Below are 18,532 nucleotides of genomic sequence, written 5' to 3' on the forward strand. Positions count from 1 at the left end.
TTCTGTTGATTTCCTGTTTTACATATATTGCAGTTTTCTCCTATCTGAGTTAATTTCTTGTTGGCCAATAGGTTCGTTATGAAAGTGAATGCAATTGTTTATTGAAGCAAAACTGTAATGATCCGAGAGAGTAATGAATTCTAAACAGGAGCAATGAATTTTACATTGTTGTGAATTAGAGATCAGGTATAGAAGTGTTAAATACTTTCAACTTGTAGGTATTTACCGAGGAGCGATGAATTCACATCGGGTACGTGTCACGGGTTGAGACTTTCGCGCGAATCATGACATGCGCAACACTCTCTTCAACTTGAGAGTCGTAAAATGGATCTTTTATGGACAAATTTGTGAAACTTAATAGATCAAAGTAAAAATTTACTTGCAAGTTGGCGTGAATTGTAATATATGGTATCAAAACCAGCTTTAGGGTAATAATCAGAAAAGAAAAACAAAATCAACGTTGGTGTATCATCATAGTGGCATTGAGAACAATTGAGTGAATGGTGAATTTACCCGTAGTTAATGTAAAAATATCAGTAATGATAAGATTAGTATAATAGCATGAGCAAAAAAATATTTATACATGTGTATTACAATGGTTAGGTATAAAATAAAGAATAATTCATATAAATTTAAATATGAAATTAAAAGATGAGTAAACTTTATGAAAAAAATAAGACATTTTTAAAATAAGTAAAAAAATTCTTCCTCTTTTTCCAAAACAAGCAATGTGAATAGCTAAAAATTATGAACTGAAATTAATTTATTGCTAACTCATATGCTAAAATATTTGTAAAAAATAATGCTTCTACCAAATATAACATTATTATTTAAAGATTTACTTATCTAAACGGCACTTATTTTATGGTACCTTTTCACAATGATACTTAAGCTGCTTTTGGATAAAATGACTTTATTATCCTCACATCTCTGAACTTTTTCACCACAATACCAAACACCATCAGGACCACACTTATTAAACACGCTTTTTCAACCCAAACTTTTGCTAACAAGAATGCTAAATTAGCTCTAAGCATACGTTTGCACCATCTTAAAAGTGCCTTTTTGGTGGACAAAATCTTGACACACAATGAGCCAATGCAAACATAAGAAATCCCAAAACTGGAGAACGATCTCTCTAAAAACATTAAGCAATTTTTTAGGTTCAGTGGCACTGGCATTTTAGATTAGCAAACATCATCATTTAGTACTAAGCTAACTTGGGTTTGTAAACTTGCATATTAAATGGCAGCGCCATCGGTGATGTTCTTTCTGAAAAGAAACATTAGATGCATACATTACAAGCAAATAACAAATATGACTGATAGAGGGAGAGAAGGAAGACCTCAAAAATATTTATTTGAAACACAGATGAGTCAGAAATGTATTTGCTAAAGGCTTCCATCTCTAATTATGGGAACAAAAGGCTGCTGCACAATTGTCAACAACTCCGGGTTTTTCCTACTACAGCTCGGGCACAATGATGCAATAAAAAGCAAGTCATGAATGTACACAATCAAGGGTCCTCCCGCATTTCCGGTCTCCTCCTAGCCTGTAGAGCAAGCCTTGCATCTCTCTCCCTCTCAAATTCCCGATAATCAGTCCGCTGCAAGAAAGAAACCTTATCCAGATACTGGTTCGAACTCTTCTTGTAAGCATCCAACTCGTCCTCCATCCCCTTATTTTCTTCCTTGAATTCTCCCCAATCTTTTTTCGTCTTGTCAAGCACACTGAGCTTTGGCTTCTTCTTGATTTGTTCAAGAACAGCATCTACTGCAGAAGGTGCATAAGCTTTTGCCTTTTCAGCTGCCTCTTTTGAACCAGCATGGATTCGCTTTTTTATTTCAATTTCTTGACCAGCGAAGTCTCGTACCTCAGTGATCTGCAAAAGGGGAGATGAAATTAAGAACATTGCTTGACTATGCAGTTGACTCATATACTTACATTCCTATGTCTTCGAGTTTATCAGTTGGATGCCTCAAAATAAATTGACCACAGTGCTTAGAAGACAGGACATAAGTAATCTTTTGGAGTTCTCAAGTACTGAAACATAGTTCAAGCATTTAGTTAAAGAAAATTTTGAAGCTAAGTCAGAACCTAACATTGACGGAAAGTAAGAGTGCTCAAGTATTGAAACATAGTTTAAACACTTAGTGAAAGACAATTTTGAAACTAAGTCAGAACCTAACATTGACAGAAAGTAAGAGTGCTCAAGTATTGAAACATAGTTCAAACATTTAGTTAAAGACAAATTTGAAACAAAGTCAGAACCTAACATTGACAGAAAGTAAGAGGTCCATAGCCATACTTGCATGCTCAATACCATGGCTAAGTCAATTGGCAACTACAATTTTTTTCCTAACAGTGGTGAAGGATGCGCTTACCTCAATTTTCCCTCTATTTGACGCAGCTGCTGCAGCGGCTGCAGCATCTTTCACTGCTGACAGGGCAGCAGCTGCAAGCTTCTTTGCCTCATCACTGACATTGTTCTGCACCACAGTAGCTTCCTTCACTGCTTTATCTTTATTAAGCGCTTCAGTTTCTTTGGTGGCACTTGGAGCCTTTGCCTCTGTCCATCTTTCTTGCATCGTATCGCCAGCAGGCACTGCTGGTCTCATTTGCAGATACTTCATCCAATTCTACAAGACAAATCCAAGGCAAACAATTACTACAAAACACAACTATGATCTAATATGCAGTTCTATTAGAAACAAAGAGCATAAGAAACTGCTCACATTGGAAGCTTTGTGCGAAGTTTTATTTGTGGCTGAAGCTTTATTGCTTGAAAATTGTCTCAAAGCATCCTTAGGTATCCCCTTATTCATTTGCTCCCACATCGCTTCCACTCGTGATTTCACCTCTATCGTAATGAAAACAAACAACTATTCATACCCTTTGGCTCCACAAATGATAAACATAACACTCTCACCAAAGAAAAAAGGGGATCATTAAGGGAATATACAAGTTGAGAAAATCATAATAACTCACCAGTATTTTCACGTTGGAGCTCTGAATTCAAAGCCATAGCATTTTCTTTCACTGACTCGTTCAACGTTCCCTCTTTTCCATTTACATTACCTGAAACATCAAAGAGAGAGGAGAAGAAAAAAAAGGTTTTTTTTTTCTTTTAAAAACCAAGAAAACAGAAAATGACAAATACCCATACATAAAAAAGATTCAAAAACATAGAAACTAATGCAATTAGTCTCTTTGAATCAACAAAATAAAATTACTAGAACCCAATCCAATTCTATTTTCCTACTTTTCATGCATAAATTAAAATCCTAAGTAGAAAAAAGAACCCAGACAAAAAACCGACATAAAAATGGGATCTTTTCCTTGTTCTAAGCAAGAAAATAACAAAAGAGTTAAATTTGTGGGGAAAAGAAAAAAGCACCTGAGTCGTCAGGGCAATTCGAAGTCGTAGCCATTGTTGAAACCCAGATTTAGGATTCTATTTGAAGAGAGAATCTAATTTTCCAAAAGATTCAGCTGAAGGCGCTGTTTGGATAAAAGGAAAAAGAAAAATCAGAGAAAACTGGAAACCCTTGCGAGAAGGAAAGTACAAAGGAGAAGGAAAATTGGAAGATTTTGAGTTTGCAATTACATGCTCCCTCCTTCGTCTAAAGGAGTGAAACGATGTCGTTTTTGTTAACTTTTATTTATGGTGATTGATTAAATATAGACTAGTAACTAGGCCAAAATAGATATATAGGCTAGTAATTCAAATATTTACATTTTCTATACCACGTGTATAAAATTTATAAGTGACATTGTTACTCATAAGTTGAAAATATAATTATTGCTCATAAAAATAATTTTTAGGTTCAATTGTCAATTGAGAAAATTATCTATTTTATCTTGTTAGGTGAAAATTGAGAAGTTAGTCTCATTGTTCATAAATATATGCATAAATATATGAATTTAAATATAGGGGTGAATATTTAATCGAGTTTAGTTAAATTGAGTAAAATAAATTTAAATTTAGTTGAGTTGATTGAATCCTATTTTAATAGCTTAACTCAATTTAAAATTTTTGAATCAAGTTAAAAATTTTCAGTCTAGTCGAGTTAAATAATAATTTTACCTTTTTAACTTAATAGGTAAATATTTATCAAAACGACATAGTTTTGCATTTTTTATTCAAATTTTGGATAACTCGGATTGTGTAATATATATTTGAGTTAAACCGAAATTTTTAATTTTTATTCAATTGATCTTAATAACTCAATTAACTTGAACTATTTAATTCAAAATTTATAATTTTATCAAATTTTTCGAATAGAATCAAATTTTGTTCATTCCTATTTAAAAGAGTAACAATTCATTTTATTAATTCTTTACCCATAAACTATTAAATTACTAATTTTCAAGTAATTTAATGACAAAGTTGAAAAATATTATCCAATTTAATTAATTTTTAATTTTTGTAAATTGTAGGGTATCGAATTTTGAAAAATTAACGTAAATATATTAAATTTTCGATTTTAGTAAAATCATCAAAAATAAATTTTTATATTACAATATAATTAAATTGGGAAATTTTGTTTTAACAAATGCATTGTTTAATATAAAATTATTTTTATTATTGTTTTGAATCATTCAAGTAGTTTGCATTACAAATGAATGATCTTTGTTACAAAACCCAGATTCTTTTACTTGGCTTTATTTAAAAAATGAGTTGTTGAAGTTTGAATTGTGAATTAATTTTGAAGAATTAAATCGTATTAAAATTTATATAAGTTAATATATAAAATTAACATTTCATAAATCAATGTATAATATAATTAATTGTAAGATTATTACAGAATTTTTAAAATGCTAATTAAAAGAAAATATATATTATTTTTACATTTTTCTATGTCACTTTCTCATATTTTTTGAAACATTTTAATTATTTTATTATTTTAATATTATTAAAAATATTTATGTAATAAAATAAATATCTATTCATTAATTTTCAATTCGATTTCTCAAAATAAATTTTATAATTTTCATTACGAAAGATACATTTTTCTTACTTACTACAGCAATCAATAATATCAACACAAACAATGAACATGACATTAATGGCAAAAACTATGGTATATCAATTTACTAATAAAATTATAAAAATAAAGGATTAAATTATATAAAATTAAAACTGAGAGATTAAATTTAAAATTTACACATAGTATAGGGACTAAACCAGATTTAGACCTCCAAAATTGTGACATGAACCCGCTCTGTCTTCACCTTATCTCTATATTATTATTTCATCGACGAGAAAACACAGAAACAAAACCGAAGAACTAAAAGAAAAATGGCGTCTTTGGCTCAACAATTCACAGGTCTAAGATGTCCACCACTCTCCTCATCTCGGTTTTCTGTGAAACCAAAGCAAACCCAGAAAGTGGGCGCTTTTGCTTCTCCTATAGTTTCAGCCGTCGCTGTCTCAAATGCACAGACCAAAGATAGGCTTGAACTCAAGAAGATGTTCGAGGATGCTTACGAACGCTGTCGAACTGCTCCTATGGAAGGCGTGGCTTTTACTGTTGAGGATTTTCAAAATGCTCTTGAGAAATATGACTTTGATTCTGAGCTTGGAACCAAGGTTTGGGGTTTTTTCTCCCCTTTCTTTTCATTTGGTTGTTTTATTTCATTCAAATTCTTAAAATTTATCCATTTTAGATTGGATTAGGAATTGCTAGCGGATTATGTGGATTGGGTACTTATTTTATTGGCCATTTATTTGAAGATAATCATTCAATATGAATTATGTTAATGTATGAGCTCAGATGAGGTAATTAATGTGAATTATGTTGAAATTGTGTTTGAGGGTAGGTTTGGTTGGAATTTGTGTTTGGATTTTCTTTTTTTAGTTCTGCTGGTGTTTCCTAGGTGTGAAAAAGATTAATTGAAATTCTACAATTTTACTTGTGTTTGTGCTTGAGGTTTATGATTTGGATAAAAAGAAATGTATATGTTTTCAGGTTAAAGGAACAGTTTTCTGCACAGATGGCAATGGGGCGTTGGTTGATATTACTGCCAAATCTTCTGCATATCTACCGGTCCAAGAGGCCAGCATTCACAAAATTAAACATGTAGAAGAAGTTGGTATAGTTCCTGGTTTAAGGGAGGAATTTATGATTATCGGTGAAAACGAGGCTGATGATAGCTTAATTTTGAGCTTAAGGTCCATCCAATATGAACTTGCCTGGGAAAGATGCAGGCAACTTCAAGCTGAGGATGTTGTCGTGAAGGGCAAGGTGCGTATCTTCTGCCAATTGTATCTGATTGAAACTCTTATAGGTCTAGAGCTTCCAGAAAAATTTTATACTTAATTCAAGCATTCTCGCGCACTGCTCTTTGACTAACTGGTACTTGCAAGAAGTAGGTTGTTGGTGCAAACAAGGGTGGAGTAGTGGCATTGGTGGAGGGTCTTCGAGGGTTTGTTCCTTTCTCACAGATATCATCGGTTAGTTATGTGATCCAATTGCTGTCCTTATCTATGTTGTATTTTGCTTTACCAAATTCCCTTTAAGATCAAAATTTTTCACTAGTAGGTTAGCTGCTAGTTTGTATTCAAAATGTGATTTTATGGTGACAATAGTTTTGTGAATCTTTCGTCATAAAATTGATTCTTCATGTCTCATCAGAAAGCCACTGCAGAAGAGCTTTTAGATAAGGAGCTCCCTTTGAAGTTTGTAGAGGTTGACGAGGAACAGTCCAGGCTTGTCTTCAGTAACCGCAAGGCCATGGCTGATAGCCAAGCACAGCTCGGAATTGGGTCGGTTGTCCTCGGAACTGTTCAGAGCCTGAAACCATATGGTGCTTTCATCGACATTGGTGGAATTAACGGCCTTCTTCACGTCAGTCAAATTAGTCATGATCGTGTCTCAGATATTGCTACAGTTCTTCAACCTGGTGACACTCTGAAGGTGAATTGTGTTACAGCAATATTTAATTCTTGGCGAGAAATTCTGCTTCTTAGAAATGGATTGTAAAAACCGTGTAACAACAGGTCATGATATTGAGCCATGACCGTGAAAGAGGCCGAGTAAGTCTTTCCACAAAGAAACTAGAGCCTACCCCTGGAGACATGATTCGCAATCCAACTCTTGTGTTTGAGAAGGTAGTTCCCATTAATGGTTTCAATCTTCTTCTGCAGTTGCATCGGATTTTGACCATACTTTGTTGATATATACCACATTTACCATCCATTTCATTGTAGCTGGGAATAGATCAGCATAACTGTGAATTTGGTTTTGTTTCAATTCTTATAACAGGCTGAAGAGATGGCTCAGACATTCAGGCAGAGAATTGCCCAAGCAGAAGCTATGGCTCGTGCTGACATGCTCAGATTCCAGCCCGAGGTACGATTTTAGTTACCAGCTAGTTTACTGATAGTAGAACGGTGTTAAGATTAGTGTGTAGCTGTTAACCTGACTTTTCAATTGGTGATGGATTATTGCAGAGTGGGTTAACCCTGAGCTCTGATGGGATATTAGGTCCCCTTGCATCAGACCTGCCAGCCGAAGGTTTAGACCTCAGTGATGTTCCTGAAGCTGAAGAAGTTTAATTCATTTGGATTTGCTTTTCCAAATTTCCATATTATTTACTTTGTAAAAGTTGTCCAAGTGCTTTCTTACAGCCAAATGCCATACATTTCGCTGTAGGATATAGCTTTGAGCCTTTGACCAATCATTATTAGTATAATTTGGGAGTTTATTACAACCTCGTCTCACTATAGTAACACACAACTGCTCTATGCCTAAGTTCCATTAGCTGTAGGTAGGGTGTACGAGGTTAAAGTCATGACTTTGACATCAACTATGACAAAAAATAATTACAATACGACTCAAAACATAACAAAAAATGAATACAAACACGATATGCATATATACTGAATTTATATATTAAAGATATTATATAATATTGGATATATGATAATTGATCGGCACAGGAATCAGAAGATTTTAGAAGTCGACAAGTTTACATTTTGTGATGTCTCTATTATATATAAGAACTATCCTACGTACAAATACAAATACAAAATTCCCTATTTCAACTTATAAAGTTCTTGTCCCAAAAAGAAAACACTTAAACCCAAAGATAAGGGTCAAATTTGACTATATAACCGCAAATCCAACAGATAAAAAATAAGTATAAAACCACTTTCTCTTGTACATGAAAAAAAAAGGTCTAGAAGAAATGCTTTGATTCCTTGCTTCTACAACTACTACACTGGTACTGTTAGCTTCTATTTTCTCCTTTGCTGCTCTTCTTGCTTTTCTTTTGCTTCTGTTTCAATTGAGTAAGACCGGCTGCTGTTATCTTCACATTGCCGATAATTGCAGCTACTAGCTCGGGATCAGTGCATGCTTTCATCAATTCCTTCTCTCTATTACTTGCTTCCGGCATGTGGCTAAACAGATTCATGGCAGTCTTTGCAGCTACACAAGAATACCAACAGTTAAGTATCAGTGGAAAAAAAAACACGAACCGGAATGGTAGGTAGAACATTTTGAGACCTTTTCCTTTCTTTGCATTTCCTGGAATTATCTTTACGCGGTACTTGTATGATTGCACTGCACTATAAGGGCCACAGACAGGCACAGCATATAAGAGAATGTCATTGGGAAGAGGATTCCCTGTCAAGTAATCCACATCATTTAATCTTCCTTTCTCTTCTTCACCTATCTCGTTGACATCGTCTTCCTCCATGGCCACCCTATCCAACTCATTACTGGCATCCAAACCTGCACGGCGATCATCTGCAACTCCAGTTGCAAGATGCAAAGTGTCATCAGGATGTTCAGGACAATCCCGGGCAAGGTGGCCTACCTTTTTACATTTATAACATATTTTTGGGGCATCTTGAGGACCTGAAAATTTTTAAAAATAAGTGAATTTAAGCCCGATAACATGATTCTCCACTTTGAATCACTAGAAAATTTGGTATCAAAATTTCTGGAAAAAGCATACCACTAGCATTGGGTTTCTGGTTGTCGCTGGCAGCAGTTTTAATTTTCCCATCATCAGAACCTTCATTTTTGTTAGCTTTCCCAGATGACTGCAATTCAAAATATCATCTGTTTTTAAGTCTAGACTACAACCAATACAATTTGAGGCACGAAAACTCCACAAAGAGAGAGAAGCCTACAACATTTATAAATATTTTAAGCATGTAAGAAATAATCAAGTTGGTGTACTCACAGCTAATAATGCCATCCGAATGCTCCTCTCTTCCTCATCCTGGTCAGCATACTTCTCCTTTATTTTCTTGAGTTTGCCCCTCTGCCCACGGCTTATTTTTCCACCGCCTGGTTTCTTATTCTGCACACTATCTCCAGGTACATTGACAGCATTACCATTCTCTTTTGCCTTCTCATTGCCCTTCTCAATGTTAGCATTGGCAGCAGTACTGCCTGGTCCTTTCTTGAGCTTTCTTCTTTCAGCTTTTGAAATATGAGGTTTATCCCTAACTGTAGCATTCTTCTCTTCATGGCTATCTTCATCTGCCCAATTATTTAGAGATGTGTCGAGAACAGGAGTTTTACCCGAGAGACTAGCAGATCCAAGCACTAAAGTGCGATCAAGGAGATCCTCAAGTTGGGGACTCACAGAAGCAACATCACCGCCTACAATGTTGGAGACATTTGGGTTACCAACATCATTCAAACTAGTACTGTTCTCAGCAGCTACTGCAGGCACATCAGTTGCTTCACCACCTTTATCTGATTCTGACTCAGAAATTTCTATGTGAGGACCACTTTCTTCAATATCATTTATCCCTTCCCCCTCGCCCCTCACCCTCCTTTCATTTAGATGTGATCCCAAGGAGCTCTCATCCAAGCGAAACAATAATCCAAATCCCATTATAAGAGGATGTGGAGGAAGAAAATTCTTCTTCCCACGTATCATGAAACTTCCCACAGTAAGATATTCCCCTGTAGGAGCAGTTTTACTAACCTGGTGAGGATAAACCCACCAAGCACTGGTAACAATCTTTGAATCCCATGCCTGGCTATGACAAACCTATTTCACAACAAATGAAATATGAGCTGCAAGTATTCTATTTTGTTCTTCCTGAAAAGTAAAGTGAACTAACAGAGGATGCGGGAATATTATTTACTGTGAAACATCCTGCTTGGTTTAAAGTAAGAGGTGGTACTGGCAGCTCGAGTCTGTGATTCTTGATTATTGTACTAGAAGCCCCATGCAAATCTGCATGAACATACCTGTTTCAATATGCAAATGACTATTAAAATTGCATTATAAACCATATTTTCAAACCAGTAACTAGAAAAACGCTACAAAAAAAAATGAAGGAATGCTCATTTCTAAGGAAAGAAAAAGCATAACGAAATCTCAGGTACTTCCACTTGAGCAACTTTTAATGAAACTCTTTCCCAATGCAAATTAGACTATTGAATTTCATAGATATCTCTAATGCTCAGCACTTAAGACCAAGAACATCCAGGGGAAACTCAAAATGCAATAGCTCTGAAAGTATTGAAAAAGAAAGAAGACAAAAATGTAAACCATTAAAAGAATACTTACAGATCCCCCTTTGACATATATCTCTTGACGATCATTTCATTCTGTTGAGCATCACGTCCACTAATAACCAAATAGTTTTCACTGCTGATGAACCAATTAAATTTCTCAAACCAATGAACTTTGCGCATATGTGAAATTGTTGCAACAGTTTTTTCCTGCAATACGTTAACGATGCGTTCAGCAAGCTAGAACGAAGGACATTTAAAGAATGATCACAATCATACAACCCCAAAGAGCCAATTGAAGTCCATCAGCGTAAGAGCAAGTCCAAAGCCCCAAGTGAAAAGGCTGCTAAAAAGTGCATCTTTAATTTTACATAAATATATTTCATTATATTCTCTACCAGTGAAACTTGTATTTCTAGTTGACAACAGAAATAAGTATCTGAACAGTTACAGCTACCTGTGAAAGCTGAAGACGAGTCTTTCTCTCAGCTGCCTTAAAAGCCTTCTCATGTGCTGTGATAGTCTTCTCCTGTTTGCTCGCTTGCTTTTTCTTCATCTCGTACCACCGTCGAGCATTGGCATGAGCTGAAAGTGCCAAATCAACTTCAACCTTTTCAAAGTGAAAAACAGCAATAGCAACTCAGATAATTAGGATGCAGTTTGTGGGTGTTAAATCATTTCCTATTTTTACATACATGAGTAGATGAAGAGAACCCCTTCGAAGGAGGGAATAATCAAACTGAATAAGATATGATTAGGACAATGCATGAAAATTAATAAAAGAAGCATATATAAGCATTATAGAAACAGATAAGTATAGAGATTAAGCAGTGGCAAGGGAAACCTAAATTTAAACTGAAATAGCACCTTATCCGCTGGGAGTGTCTTTTCATCATCATCCATTTCATCAAGATTGTTGCTCAGTAGCAATGTCATGCAATTCCTTTCAAGATGCAGCTGATCAATTAGGCCAGCCACAGGATTTCCAGATTTCTTCTCTTCCTTTACCATACGAGCAAGATCCTCCCAACTCATACCCTTTGCAAGAGCTACACGAACAGCCAATATGGCAGCATCCACATCTTCTAGGTTGTACTCTATCAATTCTGCCATTCGGACACAATTATCAACTTCTTTCTTCAGTATATGAACACGATTTTCCTGTAGCAAAACATGGCTTTCATTAACATGAAAATAAAAAAATTTAAAAAGAACAAAAAAAAGAGCATGAAATGCCTTTTATGATCCTCAAGGATAGACATGCTATCAAGATCATAAAGCAACAATATATTTTTGGAATTATATCACAAACCTGATCCAAGCGAATCTTGTTTAATTTCTGATTGGCAGTGCTCTCCTTGGTCTTTTGCTGTTGCTCAACCCTTTGGCTCTCAATTTTGCTGTAGAACTCATCCAAAGCTGCATCAAATGTTTCAAAATTCACATACTCTCTTGATTTGAACTGATTCAATAGAATAGGGCAACATTCATCATACATCTGCAGAGAATAACCAGATTACAATTAGCGAGAACACACATGGATCAGGAAATTCAATCAATGTAATAGTTTTGGTAATTGTTTTTGAAGGATGAATAAACAACTCGGTTCTCAGCAAAATTGCTAACAAGTGTTACTTAATGATAAAACAACCTGGCCAGTAGTGCCTTCATAGTCGGAGCCATCCTTTCCTGGATTCTTTTTCTGCATTAAAATGTATCCTTCAGGAACCTTGTCACCCGAAATAACATCTTGCAGCCAGTCCTCAAATTTTTCAACAGCTTGGGCCAAAGCTTGAATCTTATCATCATCAAGCTTGTTATCTTTATTCACTTTTGTATTTGAAACCAGACCAGCATCTAAAATGATATGCTCAGCGAGTGCAGGACCATAACCCAATGCCTCTCCAAGAACGTTCTTCAATGTAGCCTGTTTAGAACGAGTATTATCACTGGCACTTTTGTTTGGCACAGAAGTTTTCCCACCCTTGTGACTACCCTTCTTGTCTTTTTCTTTTCCTTTAGGTGCGTCAAGTGAATTATTCCCAGCTTCAATAACCTTAGTAGCTTGATTCTCATCTGGATCACTAGAAGAAGTGAGGGCTGTCTGCAGCTTCAAGATGGTGGTTCGCTCAAAATGCCGGCAGATCTCAGTAGGGTAACGATGGCGTGACATGATCGCAACCCCTTTATCATCATCCCTGCCATGGATGAATGTGTACAATTCATTTATCAAACTAAGTTAACTTCAATTACAAACTGGAAAACATCAAAACCATGAATTTTGAAAAGGACGAAAATGCCACAACAAATAAACATCACTAAGCATGACATTCTTACTCCATTCCCAGAAAGATGAATTTAAACTGAGGATGAGAAAAATTGTTACCTATGGGAACGAAGAAGTGTCAAAACAGTGAAGTCGGAATCAGTGAGGATAATGTTTCCTTGGGCGTACAATTCCAATATTACATAATGAGCATTAGCGCCTAACCCGAATTGGAACAGAATTATCTGCGCACAAAAGCTTAATAAATTGAGAAGTTAAAAAAACAGAAATCAAAGCAAACTAATATATATATATATACCCTATCATAACCGAGTTGACGAACATCTTCAAGCCTTCTAGTTCGAATATGCTTTCTTAGTTTGAGGGTAAAGCCAGAAGGTGTATTGCTCTTATCCCTATATAACATTTCGAAAATTTATTAAATGTAAATTTAAAAGAAAAAAAAATTGACATTACAATAAGAAGAAACATACCGAACGTAAGCAGTTGTATGTAAACGGACCCCGCTCTCCATTAACAACAGTACTTTCTCGCTCTCTCCCGACTCCGTAACGCCGCTACTATTCATTAGCTTGAATATATATGTCTACAATCGCAAACCATAAGCATTAATATTCAGGTTTTAGAAAGAAAAAAAATCCTCGTTTCTTCATTTGCTGAAGAAAGGGGGAAGGGATTGAAAAAATTAAAAAGAAAAAAATAAAACCTTGGGAGTGAGATCGTAGACGTTGGAACAACGCATGCCGATCAATCTTCGCAAGCACTTGACTTCGGCGGCAACATCGGCGGTGTTAAGGCGCACCTTCACCATTTTCCCTTCTCTTTCTTTGTTTCTCTGTGTCTTTAGTTTTGGGGAACCTTTGAGCGCAAGAGAGGTGATTATGGTGTTGCAGTGAGGCTCAGTCTGGGCTTGGAATTGGGTCTTTGCGCTAGTTATTGGGACAATTAAACCCAACATGGTTGGGCTCTATTATGTCTGGGGATCGGACCAAGGCTTGAGCTCAACTCAAGGATTTTGTTTAGTTTTACGGATTATTGTAAGAATAGAATCAGAAATTAAATCGGTTGGATTTTCTGTATTCCATTCAATCGATTGAATTAGTTGAAGCAGATGGTTTAATCAATTTAAAATTAATAATAACTGAAAATAATTATGAAATATTTTTAAGAAAAAAATATGTATACAAAAAATCAAAATAATAATGAGCAAAAAATAATGAAAAATTCAAAATATTTTGTTTTAAAAAGAAAAAAACCAAAAATAATTTATTTGTCTAGTTCTTTATATTTATACCAATTCTAAAAGCTTTTAATTATTTTGATTATACATCACTGGTTCGAAATCTAATTTTTGGTTTTGATTAATCAATAGATCAGATTTACTTCATATAATATTAGATTCACAAATTATTCAATTATTAAATTCATCTAAAATATGATATGTAGTTTATAATTTCAAAAGAAAAAAAATTATGCCAAGTTTGAGCACAACTTTTATGTTATAGTCTATGCAAAAGGCCCATGATCAAGATGCATGTAACAGTTTAAGATAACTATTTGAGTGAATCAGTAATTTTGGAATCCTATGGATAGGATAAAAAAGTTTAAATTCCTTAAAATTTTATCTTGTAAATAGATTTGAATGTAAGTCATAGATATAATTCAATTTTACCATTAATTACGAGGAGAGTTGAACTATAAATAAAGGCCTCCCTCACTTTATTCTTATCTATAAACTGAGTAATTAGTAAAGAGAGCATTTACTCAAAGACATGAAAATTAAAAACAACAACATAATACTTGTCATATTAAAAGGTAAAAAAGTTGAATTTTAATTTTTTCTAAGTTACTTAGAAAATATAGTAAGATCAAATTAAAGGTTGAATCGGTTGAATTTTAATTTTAATCTAAATATTTAAAAATAAAATAAAAAGAAGAAATTGATAATAATTAAGGGTGAGTATTTGATATATTAACAATGTATTCTTTTTATTTCACAAACAGTTTAAAAACTTTACTTATAATCTATCAAATTATTTTTAATAATTAAATACATCATAAAAAACTCAAAAAGTATTTAAAATTATTAATTTTTTTTTGAAAATGAGTGAAAACATACATAATGAAATGAAATTTTTGTTTTAAAATGCTTCTTCCCATTTCTAACCTGTTTTCTAGTTTTTACAGGTTCAAAATGGTTTTGATTATCTCTTATTAGAGAAGTGAAAAGTTGGAGAAGAAGAAAAGAATCCCTCCGAAAGTCAGAGATGAGTATTTATAGGTAAGGGGACATTAAATCTAGACATGTATCCTCCTAGTTGGCCATATAATGAGCAAAATAATTTTTAGATAAGTGACGATGTGATTGATATAAATTAAGTAAAATCCTATCGTAATTCATGCAAAGAATAGTCTAACACATGTTACTCGTTAGGTGAATCGAGGGAGCTCCGCGTACTGTGCATATGCCCATCTACAAGGTTTGTAAGTGATAAAGTAATGCTTACTGGTAAAGTGATAGTGGCTAGACCTGCTATTGTGAGGTAGTGCTAGTAGAACCGTTAAGTCTTTTGGTGTAATTAACCTACTAAGATTCATGATATTATTATGAATAATGTTTTCATATTCCGAGTGAATATAATTGTGAAAATTGTTAATTTTATAATAAAAGAATAATTTACTTTTAAGTTAAACCATAAAGTCGTCTCAAGTAGTTTTAATTTTTTCTTTTCTTTTTACATCTTCATTTTAAATTAAATATAAAAATCAAATTATTCATTTTATACTAAATTAAATGTATTTTTTTATTTTGGTCAAAATTAAAGTATTTATCATTAATAACGGTGATTATCTCCTATCACAAAAGTTTTTCAAAACAATAAACAATTACTTATAAAATATACTTCATTACAATAAATTAAGATTAAATCTCGATTATATAATTAAAAGATAAAATAAATTATAACCTTAATTTATTTATTTATTTATTTTGAGGTAGACTTTTATTTATAGTCATTGACATAATAATGGTCTCTCACGTGATACTCTTGACATGACTTGTCCCGTTAGAGTACTCAACGTGAAGTACGATAATCTTATCAGATAATAATTACCATTATTCGTTTGCCTGTTTAATTCATTTGCCTGTTTAATCCTCAGTTATGCTAATCAACTCAAAGGCTTTCACTTTTCCTTTTTCGTTTTTGTTACGAGATTAGAACTCTTTGTTTATTCACTTTATAGAAACATGTCACACGCACAACATCATTACTTCCTTCGTGTTTTGTGGAAAGCTTTCTACACTTCCGTCTAATTCACGAAAATTGATAAATTACACTTTTTTTTCTTTTTGCTTTCAATTTATCAAAATTTAATTTTAATTATTTATAAAAATTTTTAAAAATTATGCTTATATTTGATAAATTGAAAAAATGAGTATTGAAAATTAAAGATTGAATTTAAATTATAAAATTTATTTAATTTAATACTTAAAATTATAATTATATACTAAATACAATTAAGTTGTTTGATAAATTATAACATAAATTTATATTAAATGAAAGAGAAAAAAAACAATTGAATCTATTTTATATTAAGTGATAAATAAGTCTCTATCTGACTTATCATTTTTCACTCTTTTTTATATAAATAAGTCTCTTTTTCATTGTAAGTTATCAAATATGTTTCAAAAATAAGTTGCTAAAAATATTAATTTTAGTTAATTGAAATTTTTTCAACACTTTATCAAACATAACCAGTCTAGTTATTGATAAGTACATGAATTTTGTTACACCCCCAACTGTGTTAAGACACGTAGCAAGCCTAGAAGACGTTTGAATAGTAAACCTACCACCAACAAGTAGGGTGGCCACCTGTGAACTCACCCTCTTAAGATGACTACTCGAACAACGGAGGGCCTAATCTTCACAGGGTATATGAAGTCGTTTGGTCACCAAACATCATGTGGGTTCAACTAGTTTATTTCATCAAAGTCAGAATGAACAACATGATTTGTCTTTTCACAAATATCATTGTCCCATCAAAGACATCTCTCCCATGCACTTCGTAATGATGGCTAGATGACAAATTCAACACGTTAACACCATATTACACGAGACCATTGCCTATAAAAACCCTCAAGAATGATGAAGAAAGGATTGACATTTCAATGAGTACTAAGCCTACACTCTGTCAACATTCTTTCGACTCTCAACCTTCAAGTTCCCTTCACTATCATCTTCCATACCCTTTACAACAACCACCCCTCTTTCTCCCTCCCCTCCGTATGTACTCCTAATTGTATCACTATATTGACAAATATAAAATGTTGGTTTTAACTAATTTATTGCATATAAATTATTGATTTTGTTAATTATTTTCATATAAATTATTTAACTGTATAATTTTATTTAACAATAAAATATATCAATATTATTCAAATAAATTTAAATTTCTCGTACAAAATTTTAACAAATTAAAATAGGAAATTAACTTCTCAATTTTCATTGAAATTCATTATTAGACCAGTAACAAAATTAAAGCATGTCGATGGCTTAAGTTGCTAACCAATCAATTAAATTTGGTTTGGCAGGCAGCCTAGTGTATGGGTTTTAACTTCTAAATTAATTATGAAAGCTGTGTACGAAGGCACAACGGATTATATATAGAGATATATATGACCAAATATGTTGATTATATATATGAATAAAATATAAAATAAAAAACAATATGAATAAAATAAAAATAAAAACAATCAAAAGTATTTATTTTAAACTTGTTCAAAGATTGGATTACGTTTAAACTAAAAAATTACTCTAAACTACGAAAGATTTGAATATAATATTAATTTTTAAGTTTTATAAAAATTCATAGTTGATATAGAATGAATAAACAATTTATATATAACAAATTATAGACTCGATGGTTTACTTAAAATTTGTTTATAACTTATTTAAAATATGAGTTGAACTAAGATTTCAATATTCATAGTCCAAGAATGATTTGTTTTTAAATTTATAAAATACATATTTTTCTTTTATATATTATACATTGTATCAAAATTAAATATACTATATTATATATAAATATTAAAAATACATTAAAATTTTTATGTTTAAAATTTTAATAAAAATTATAATAGTAGTGTATGTATATTTATTAATTATTAAATAAAATTAATTATGTTCTTTTAAATTAAAAATATGGACAAATTCATATAGGTTTTGATAAACTATTTACAAATATTGATAGACTTTAACTAATTTAAAATCAATATTTTAAATTAAACTTAAACAATTGTATATAATATCGATACTATATATAGATTCGGTCTAACCCACTTTTAATCTATGCAATTTTTAATTGAATTTATCAAATTAATTTAATTTATGTATAATCTCAAGTTTAATGATTATGGAAATACTATTTTTTGTCTATCATTAATATCACAAATGGCATGACTTAGCTAGTTGGGGTAAAAATTGTGATAAATTATGATAATTGGGAAATTGCTTACCAACAATAATATAAGTAGGGAAATGATGTATCCCTAGTTATTAAATAGATCTAAACGTAGAATTTATGCAAGCTTTTTTTTATTATTATTACCAAAATTTATGTTTTAAGTTTAATATTTTGTTAAAATCTTCACAAATTTTAAACGGATACATAAGATAAGCATAAAAAAAATTTGGAAAATGCATGTCGTTTTCCATGGAGTTGATATTAGAAGAGAAGTGACATTGAATCTGGACTT

At 32.5% G+C, this 18,532-nt stretch overlaps 3 protein-coding genes across 3 annotated transcripts; 1 reads left to right on the plus strand and 2 right to left on the minus strand.

Annotated features, from left to right (window-relative positions):
* Nucleotides 1-1,180: 1,180 nt before the first annotated feature.
* On the minus strand, nt 1,181-3,653 carry LOC108474623 (uncharacterized). The gene is made up of 5 exons (XM_017776606.2): nt 3,398-3,653; nt 2,989-3,078; nt 2,736-2,860; nt 2,385-2,639; nt 1,181-1,882 (listed from the first exon to the last, which is right to left on the minus strand). The coding sequence occupies exons 1-5, from the start codon at nt 3,429-3,431 to the stop codon at nt 1,517-1,519; spliced, it is 870 nt and encodes a 289-aa protein (XP_017632095.1). The 5' UTR covers nt 3,432-3,653; the 3' UTR covers nt 1,181-1,516.
* Nucleotides 3,654-5,215: 1,562 nt separating this feature from the next.
* LOC108476000 (30S ribosomal protein S1, chloroplastic) lies at nt 5,216-7,716 on the plus strand. Its single transcript, XM_017778036.2, has 7 exons — nt 5,216-5,593; nt 5,973-6,248; nt 6,377-6,457; nt 6,639-6,920; nt 7,004-7,114; nt 7,269-7,355; nt 7,457-7,716. Exons 1-7 carry the CDS (start codon nt 5,303-5,305, stop codon nt 7,559-7,561), a joined length of 1,233 nt encoding a protein of 410 aa, XP_017633525.1. The 5' UTR covers nt 5,216-5,302; the 3' UTR covers nt 7,562-7,716.
* Nucleotides 7,717-7,932: 216 nt separating this feature from the next.
* On the minus strand, nt 7,933-13,714 carry LOC108475999 (uncharacterized). The gene is made up of 14 exons (XM_017778035.2): nt 13,484-13,714; nt 13,251-13,363; nt 13,076-13,172; nt 12,877-13,001; nt 12,142-12,688; nt 11,803-11,988; nt 11,358-11,651; nt 10,948-11,100; nt 10,546-10,700; nt 10,118-10,223; nt 9,199-10,020; nt 8,968-9,055; nt 8,514-8,867; nt 7,933-8,435 (listed from the first exon to the last, which is right to left on the minus strand). Exons 1-14 carry the CDS (start codon nt 13,586-13,588, stop codon nt 8,236-8,238), a joined length of 3,345 nt encoding a protein of 1,114 aa, XP_017633524.1. The 5' UTR covers nt 13,589-13,714; the 3' UTR covers nt 7,933-8,235.
* Nucleotides 13,715-18,532: the final 4,818 nt, after the last annotated feature.

Source organism: Gossypium arboreum, chromosome 3 (assembly GCF_025698485.1).
Source record: "Gossypium arboreum isolate Shixiya-1 chromosome 3, ASM2569848v2, whole genome shotgun sequence".
Lineage (NCBI taxonomy): Eukaryota > Viridiplantae > Streptophyta > Magnoliopsida > Malvales > Malvaceae > Gossypium > Gossypium arboreum.

Bases quoted from the DNA above. Each gene is read 5' to 3' on its own strand.
- LOC108476000 (XM_017778036.2), top strand. From the start codon at position 5,303: ATGGCGTCTTTGGCTCAACAATTCACAGGTCTAAGATGTCCACCACTC. The intron at 6,921-7,003 runs GTGAATTGTGTT...GTGTAACAACAG, and splicing joins AACCTGGTGACACTCTGAAG to GTCATGATATTGAGCCATGA. The intron at 7,356-7,456 runs GTACGATTTTAG...GGATTATTGCAG, and splicing joins TGCTCAGATTCCAGCCCGAG to AGTGGGTTAACCCTGAGCTC.
- LOC108474623 (XM_017776606.2), bottom strand. From the start codon at position 3,431: ATGGCTACGACTTCGAATTGCCCTGACGACTCAG. The intron at 2,640-2,735 runs GTGAGCAGTTTC...TTTGTCTTGTAG, and splicing joins CTTCGCACAAAGCTTCCAAT to AATTGGATGAAGTATCTGCA. The intron at 1,883-2,384 runs GTAAGCGCATCC...CCCCTTTTGCAG, and splicing joins CAAATAGAGGGAAAATTGAG to ATCACTGAGGTACGAGACTT.
- LOC108475999 (XM_017778035.2), bottom strand. From the start codon at position 13,588: ATGGTGAAGGTGCGCCTTAACACCGCCGATGTTGCCGCCGAAGTCAAG. The intron at 13,002-13,075 runs GTATATATATAT...TTTTGTGCGCAG, and splicing joins GTCAACTCGGTTATGATAGG to ATAATTCTGTTCCAATTCGG. The intron at 10,701-10,947 runs GTAGCTGTAACT...AACGTATTGCAG, and splicing joins CTCGTCTTCAGCTTTCACAG to GAAAAAACTGTTGCAACAAT.